General features: G+C 41.0%; 1 protein-coding gene across 1 annotated transcript in view; it reads left to right on the top strand.

Moving 5' to 3' along the window:
- The window catches only part of LOC106808725 (carbamoyl-phosphate synthase [ammonia], mitochondrial-like), a gene marked incomplete in the record, with an annotated part of 46,125 nt that overhangs the window by 12,245 nt on the left and 25,026 nt on the right, over window positions 1–8,854 (top strand). Inside the window, 8 exon segments of the mRNA XM_014811553.1 lie at window positions 3,056–3,148; window positions 3,374–3,463; window positions 3,721–3,953; window positions 4,737–4,878; window positions 5,942–6,019; window positions 6,581–6,676; window positions 7,086–7,181; window positions 7,492–7,566. Coding sequence (XP_014667039.1) covers window positions 3,056–3,148; window positions 3,374–3,463; window positions 3,721–3,953; window positions 4,737–4,878; window positions 5,942–6,019; window positions 6,581–6,676; window positions 7,086–7,181; window positions 7,492–7,566 — 903 coding nt within the window.

Genomic DNA, 8,854 nt, shown 5'->3' on the forward strand with positions numbered 1-8,854 from the left:
ATATTATGATGCAGCTAGATCATGGAATACATAGATGAACACCCAATACCATCAAACTACTTACTATTCGCCTTCATCTTCATGGTTGTGATCATTCTCTCCAATCCATAGATCCTCTTATCCTTCCTTCTGCTCTTCATATCCTTCTTCAGCATCATGTCGTTGTGTCAGTGAGTTACAACACTCATTTCCTCCTTCACACACACAGTAGCTGGTACATGACAATTCATTTGCTGCACAACCACACTTCCTGCTGCAGGCATTCCCCTCTGCTCGGCAGCTGCAGCTAATGACGTCCATGAGGTTTTTAGGTGCATAGGTTCTTATGACAGCACTGGTACCACTTCATCATTTACAGTAACTTTTTATCCATAGTTAGTGATTTGGACAGCAGGAGGGTCAGCCTTGTCCACAGCCTTCCATAGCATCATTTGGAGATGTGCTCTCCGGATATGGAGTCCCAGGTTGATATCTGTTGGTGGAAGGGACTTCACGGATGGAGGATTCTTTTGCTTGCGATAAATCTCGTACAGGTCTGGAAGCATTCATTGACGTGCTTTTTTTCTGGCCATATAAATGTAGGAAGAAGGCTTTGCCAGTTGCCATCAGGTCACTGTCCGTGGCATCGTCCTCTCCAAGAACTGAGTCTATTCCAGCAATATCGGTCTGGTGAGCACTTTCAGGGCGGACACTTTCCCTTTCCCATTAGGATAGGACACAGTGTCACAGCCTGAGAGTGCGTGCATTCAATATTCCCTTGCATTTCTCCCCGAGCTTGGTGACAGTGGCATTGATGTCAAGCACGGATCCAACCCACTTCTCCATCTGAACATGGCATGATACGCCATCCTTCCAGCACGAGTACACGAGCAGCACGAATACATCTGTGTCATCACTAAGGATGCGCACAGTCCGAGCTCCGGCCGATGCAGCACGAAGCATGTAGCTGATGAGAGATATGTCTGCTCATCATGTATGCACAATACTGTTGCGTGACTGCTTACACATGTTGCCTACCTAATATCGCAAACAAAAAAGTTTAAAGGGCAAAAAACCTCAGTATTGTGCATCCATGATGAAGCAGACATATCTCTCATCAGCTACATGCTTCGTGCTGCATCAGCCAGAGCTCGGACTGTGCGCATCCTTAGTGATGACACAGATGTATTCGTGCTGCTCGTGTACTCGTGCTGGAAGAATGGCGTATCATGCCATATTCAGATGGAGAAGTGGGATGGATCCGTGCTTGACATCAATGCTACTGTCACCAAGCTCGGGGAGAAATGCAAGGGAATATTGGGAATGCACGCACTCTCAGGCTGTGACACTGTGTCTTATCCAATGGGAAAGGGAAAGTGTCCGCCCTGAAAGTGCTCAACCAGACCGATATTGCTGGACTAGACTCAATTCTTGGAGAGGACGATGTCACTGACAGTGACCTGATGGCAACTGGCAAAGCCTTCTTCCTACATTTATATGGCCAGAAGAAAAGCACGTCAATGAATGCTTCCAGGTACGAGATTTATCGCAAGCGAAAGAATCCTCCATCCGTGAAGTCCCTTCCACCAACAGACATCAACCTGGGATTCCATATCCGGAGAGCACATCTCCAAATGATGCTATGGAAGGCTGCGGACAAGGCTGACCCTCCTGCTGTCCAAATCACTAACTATGGATGGGATCGAAGTTACTGTAAATGATGAAGTGGTACCAGTGCAGTCAAAAGAACCTACCGCAACAAAAAACCTCATGTACGTCATTAGCTGCAGCTGCCGAGCAGAGGGGAATGCCTGCAGCAGGAAGTGTGGTTGTGCAGCAAATGGATTGTCATGTACCAGCTACTGTGTGTGTGAAGGAGGAAATGAGTGTTGTAACTCACTGACACAACGACATGAGGCTGACGAAGGATATGAAGAGCAGAAGGAAGGAGAAGAGGATCTAGAGATTGGAGAGAATGATCATAACCATAAAGACGAAGGCGAATAGTAAGTAGTTTGATGGTATTGGGTGTTCATCTATGTATTCCATGATCTAGCTGCATCATAATATGTAACATTTTCATATATATTCATAACTTAATGTTAAATATATAAGTCCTATAGACGATGGAATTCTTGGTGTTAAGAACATGGGTCTAAACATCAAAACAAAGTCTCTACCTTCCAACAGTTGCTCAGTTATGGTGATTTTACAGTTTACCTCATTATGCATGGCAGCCATATTGGATTGCTGGCAGTCGGAAGGATGGTAGGGGTTTGAATCCATGCCAGATCAATTGCTTAGTGTCGAAAACATGGGTCTAGACACACGAATGAAGTCTCTATGTGGATTACTAGGGAAGATATTCTTGATTTAGTGAGTTGACCTAATTAATATGCTAATTAGGCCGATTATGCAAAATGCTACACATGTGCAAATTAGCATCTGGCAGTTTCTGAGTCCTTATGACCTGTATATTGCATTTCCAACATAAAACCTTATAGTATTCGACATTTCTAGGTTCAATAAAGAACACATAGGGGTAGCTAGTGGACTAAATATTCTTACAAACATAAGTTTTGAAGTCGAATGGGTTTGAACCATTTGTTTAAATAAAGTTTTGTTAAAAATTCTGACTTGCCTGGTAAATTTCTCTAGGTTATAAATTTGGGCCATTTTTCCTGAAATTGTTACCAAATGTTATAGGATGTTGGCTGAGCTAAAGCTTCGGTCCCCATGAAAATCTGTATTGCAGTAACATCTATAGCCTTGCTTACATATAATTACTAAAGTAAATAAAGAGCAAGTACATATTCTATTGAAATTTGTAATTTCTGTGCGAGCATAACGTGGAGTGTGATTAAATTTTTGTGTTTCTCCTACATCTTCCTATGGTATCTTCATCCTCACACATCCCTAGTGAGCTAGAAAGATGTGGAAACATCAAGAATTCTTTTGCCTAACTTGAAGCAGCATGCTAGAGTAGATCCAACGGTGTATTGTGACGTTGGTATGTGAGATAGAACAGGTAATGATATGTTATCATGATTAACGCGTGCTTGTTTCCATCACGCAGGGAAACGTACTTGGAAAGATAGAGTTTGCCGGTCAGGAAATTGCGTTCGACGATCCCAACCAGAGGAATCTCATCGAGGAAATATCAACAAAAGCAAGTGACACATTCTGGCTGGCCAGTCCTACATTTGTTTCAACTGAAACTTGTACAGTGAAATTAATCCAAGTAGTCAACCTGTTAGCACACGTGCATTGGTATAATCTTATTTTACGAGAAAACGTCTTTTACTGCATAAAATGTTACCAGTTTGCTGTTTGCTTAATTGTTCGTTCTAGATAGGAGTAGTCTGGTGTGAATAATGCAGCATCTTGTTTTTAGGAAGTCAAGTGGTACGGAAAAGGAAACCCTGTCAGGATAGTAGCGATTGATTGCGGCATCAAACACAACATGATTCGGAGCCTGGTGAAGGTAAAGAATCTGAGAATATTTCCTTGAAAATCTGCTTTTGTGTTATAAGTCCCATTTCAAACCTTGTAGCTTCTATCTACTGCAACATGTAACTGTGGGGGAATTCTTGGGTTATTAACGTAATTGGTTCTTTCAGTCATAAGTTGATCGCTTTAAACATGAAACTGTTCGGTCAAGAAGAGTGGTTTGGTTCTTATTTGTGGATTACAGTTCGTAGCTTGCTCTAGTGCTCTGCAGCTGTATGTGTGTCTCTGCAGCGAGGCGCGGAGGTGAAGCTGGTGCCTTGGGACCACGATGTCATGCAGGAGGAGTACGATGGACTCTTCATCTCTAATGGCCCCGGAAATCCGACATTCGCTGGCGTTGCCATCGACAACCTGAGTCGTGTGCTCGCTGAACGTGATGAACCCCTGTTTGGCATCTGCATGGGTAACCAGCTAGTGGCGCTGGCATCGGGGGCGAGGGCCTACAAGCTGACACTGGGCAACAGGTGTGTGTGTGTGTGTGTGTGTGTGTGTGTGTGTGTGTGTGTGTGTGTGTGTGTTTGGGGAGCAGGTTTGTGTCTCTGTGTATATGTGCACGTTTGTCCATGTTTGTGTGCTTGTATGTGCATTTGTGTGGGCGTGCCTCTGTGCATGTGCCCATTTTGTGATTGCATATGTGTATAGCTGCATGCATTCATTACTTTGTTTCATAACATGTTATTTGACGGAGTGGCACGGAGTATACTTTGATACTGTATCGCTTGTGGAGTGTATGCCTGCTCACAAATCATGATGCTTCTAAGTGAAGTGGTGGCATTTCCAGCCTCAAATGTCATGATGTTGTCTTGGGTTAAAGCTGTTATGTTGGCTACTTCGTACCAACCTTGTGTGGTAACAGTCATCAGGTAGACACACAATAATTGCTTTGACAGGATGAGTTAATAAGAATGAAACTGTGTGATAGGAAGTGTGAATGAAATTAAGTATATTATCATGTTATAAATCAAATCAGAAGTAAAAACACACTTGTTTTTGTTCATTCCTGATCATATATGTAAGTCATATATGTAGGGTGCAGGGGGCACATCAATGTTACTTTCACATAAATCCTGCCTTGTTCCTATATTTTGCACTTTCAATATCTGCATAGAAAAATTTGGATCTGTTTCTATCATTCAAAGTTTTTAACATCAGAAAGTGCTTTGAACTTTGAAGATTAAATAAATAACTAGATGGCAATATTCACAAGTGCATTTTTGATTAATGAGAAACATTTATTTTCTTTTAAGAGGACAGAACCAACCTGTGTTGAACCTCCTCACAGGAGGCGCCTACATCACATCACAGAATCACGGCTATGCCATTGACAGTAACACTTTGACAGAAGGTTGGAAACCCCTGTTTATTAATGCCAACGATCGCACTAATGAGGTAACGTATGCTGCTTTATCAAACTTTTTATTTATATAAGATGATGGATATCCCAATATTCCTTATAATAAATCATTACTATTATCAAATTTATCAACACTATAGCTAATAGTACAGTGATGTATAAATTTAATATATAAAAACCTATATTAATGAAACTGCAATTCAACAACTAAAGTATGAGATGACAAAACAGTCCTATCGTAATAGTTTATATATAATAAATTATAAATTAACAATATTATATATAATAAATATATAATATAACAGGGTTTCTTCTGAGGGTAAATTAGACAAAGGAGGTAATGGCCAGCTTGCTGTTTGGGAAAAAAACGCACATGATGGATTCAAATACAGGATGTATTGATATACTTTAAGTATATAGATACAGGATATACTTATCAGTAAATACAGGAACATTTTCACAACGGCGGTGCGCCACTGTGCCTCTTATGTATAAGAAACCCTGATATCATAATGTATAATAATTAAACTACAATCCAACAACAGACATATAAGGTTAGACATAGTCCTAGCATACTTTTTAAATGCCAGTTACTCTAATTTTGTCATTGGTTAAATTTTACTATGCTATTAGATGTTTTACTACTAGGTGATTTACTATCACTATCAGGCTTTTCCAAGAGCACTTATAACCTGGCAGCCCGCCAGGCTATCGTCGAGCCCCGCCATCCTAAAATACACCCGCTACTCTAAATATCATAGCTGCCATGCTGGTGTATACACAAGAAGTTCAAACAATTAATACACGTTGTTTATATCGGAATAAACTTTGAAGTGATATGAGTTTAGAGTGTCCCAGATTGCATCTCAGTGCTTCTACAATTCAAACATTTTCCGTGTGGGCATGCCCCCAGACCCCCCTAGCACGCAAACTGCTTTCGGCGATTTGCAACTATAGGACCGTAAAGGCAGCACCCCCATGCTTGTATAATGAAAAAGCTTGGAGAACCCTGACTATGTCTCTAGTAATAAGTATATGTACATGATGTATGTGCAGTATATTGTACTGAAATGCACTACTATTAATGTGCCATTGCAGGGCATATACCATGAGAACAGGCCAATCTTTACAGCACAGTTCCATCCAGAACACAAAGGTGGTCCCACAGATACAGAGGTAAGCATTAAAAACAAAAATGAATATAAATACACACAGTAGGTGAAGCAACTACATTTTACAAGCTTCCGCAGCATAATGGCTGTCCGCTGGCACCAGCAGTCACATCTGGCATTGTTTTCGCCTGATGACTGCTTTAATTTGTGTAAGCAAAGTATGTGTATGCAACATCCAAATTTGCCTTTTATTATAAGTGTTGTGACGTATATCATGTATATATATATATATATATATATATATATATATATATATATATATATCCATTTTCACTGAATTTGCGCAGTACAAAATCTGCCTGACAGTACGTCACTACACATAATAAAAGGCAAAGAAAAAAGGGTGATAGCGGGTGATGGGAAATCAAGGGGTGACAATTTTGGATGAAGATTTTGTTTATATATAATAGATATATATATATACATTCATGCACACATGCAATCATTTATGCACTCATTCTTCATTCATATTCTTTCTTCATCCCACTCAGTCAGTCGATCAGACCATATTTGTTGCTTGTTATGATGATTAAGTGCGTGATTGTTTTATCCCATAATGGAACAGTTTCTGTTCGACACGTTCATGGCCATGGTGAACAAGAAAGTACGCAGCATCACATCACTGGTGGAGACACTTCCCCCAAAACCTCAGCGAGTCAAGGTGAGTAGGACTGTCGTATAGCACTTTGTCTCTGCTGATCGCTCTATTCTAAATGGGTTATGTAGTAGACATTTTGTATTACACAATAGATGTAGCGGCAATGAAGTGGCGGTTGAAACAGGCTCCATTACATTGTTTTGATAATACCATGTAATGTAGATGTTGGAAATATTAAGATGAATTCTTCATACAACAGTAACAAATAATAGTAACATGAAATGATAGAGCTTTGGATTTAGCTGTACGTGAATATATATACACAGGTATTTATCGACAATGCTTGAATAAGTTGATTCGAGAAAAAGCAAGTTAATAAATGCACATGTTGGTTTAAAAGAAATGGAAACAAACTTCTAAAAACTTATAGGATATGAGTTTGTAGTTGTAAACCAGTGCTTTTTGTCTTCAGGCATCTAAGGTGCTAGTGCTCGGTAGTGGTGGGCTATCTATAGGGCAGGCTGGGGAGTTTGACTATAGTGGCTCTCAAGCTATTAAAGCATTGAAGGTGAGTGATTGTGATAGATAGATATTATGATTCTTTGCTTTTAATATTTTTTATATTAGTGTAATTCGTTATTACTTCTGCATCATATATTAAAAACGGCAGTAGGTTAGTCAGCTATCTATATATGGTTTTCTAGACTTGACCTAAAAGTTTTTTATTGTGTTGCTATAGTTATCTTGGGTGCTTCAAGGCAATATTAGCCACACAATGTGGGTAGTATAGCGTGTAACTGCCACACATGCTGTGATAACACAACCTTTGGAATCTTCCCCCTGTAACCACTATTTGACTATCATATATCTACTTTCAGGAGGAAAATCTGAATACGGTGTTGATGAATCCAAACATTGCGTCCGTGCAGACAAATGCAGATGGAGCGAAGCAGGTATATGTTGTATTGACATGCCGAGGGTCATTGTTAGCTCATCTGACATAGTCAGATGCAGCTTGTAGAATCGCATGATCGTCCGTCCGTGCGTCCGTCCGTGCGTCCGTCCGTGCGTCCGTCCGTGCGTCCGTCCGTTCGTCCGTGCGTCCGTCAACAGTTGGGCACAAATCTTAACCGCTCGACGTACAGTCACGATATTCGGGACGTGGGGGGGTAAGTTAATCGAAACGAGTTGGGTGTCGAAGCTGGGGTCAAAGGTCAAAGGTCAAGAGGTGTAAAAGAAGGGGAAGCATTCACTCCTTAACTTAAGGTATAGGAGGAAATTGCAGAATTGCGGCACAAATCTAAACGGCTCGACCTAGGGTCGTGATAGTCGGTGTATAGCATCATGGTAGGAAAAGCCATCACCTGTGCTGAAATTGGAGGTCACAGGTCAAAGGTCAATGGGACCAGGGCAGATTTTAGACATTTTCTGAGGACATGGTCTGACGGAGCGATTGAAAAACTTTTTTGTTTCAGCGGTGACCTACCATTTTTATGGCATTATTTGAAAAGGACCATGAAATCTACTTTCTGCTGACATGCGAAGAGTAAGTGTCAGGATAACCTTTTGACGCCCTCAAGAGGAGGGTTAAACATGGATTTTGTTGACTGTCTGTTAGAAAGAATTTGACTGCTGGGTTTGCTAGTAGAATCTATACATGCCTGAATGTATGAGGCTACAATGTCACAGCTGAAATTTCAAAAGCTAAATTTGGTTAAAGGAAGGTTTATGCCTCCTTAAATCGTATAATTTATATGGCATTCTGTACTGTCAGTATGCTTAACATGTAACGTATGCACTGCCAGTGGCTACTGCCAGTGCATGTGTTGGTGGTACTGTGGAGTTTTTGGCCCTGGTTAATTGTTTCATGTGGCAAGCTCTCTATTGCAGCCTGTAGGCTTGCGTAGGTAACATGGATGAGTGGCTTACCTATTCTGTCTTCAGATAGTTGTTGCTACTACGTACTGATGGGAGCTTCCATCTTTAATCTGAAGACACTTAAACGTACGCGCCATCTCGTGGCAACTTCATAACGAATCCCAACGAACATTTCTTTGAGAAGGTTCCTGATACCATCCCTGTGTATTCCACTTGTTTCGCGGCGTGTTATGTGAACACATTTGGGACTAACAGGGTTTACTAGAATCCCACCACTCCACCACAGAGTCACCGCAGTAGACGTTAGATGAGCGCTGTTCCGCTCTGCGGCAACTTGTTACAGATAGCGATGGGTATACCCAT

Source organism: Priapulus caudatus, unplaced genomic scaffold (assembly GCF_000485595.1).
Source record: "Priapulus caudatus unplaced genomic scaffold, Priapulus_caudatus-5.0.1 Scaffold299, whole genome shotgun sequence".
Taxonomy (NCBI): Eukaryota; Metazoa; Priapulida; class Priapulimorpha; order Priapulimorphida; family Priapulidae; genus Priapulus; species Priapulus caudatus.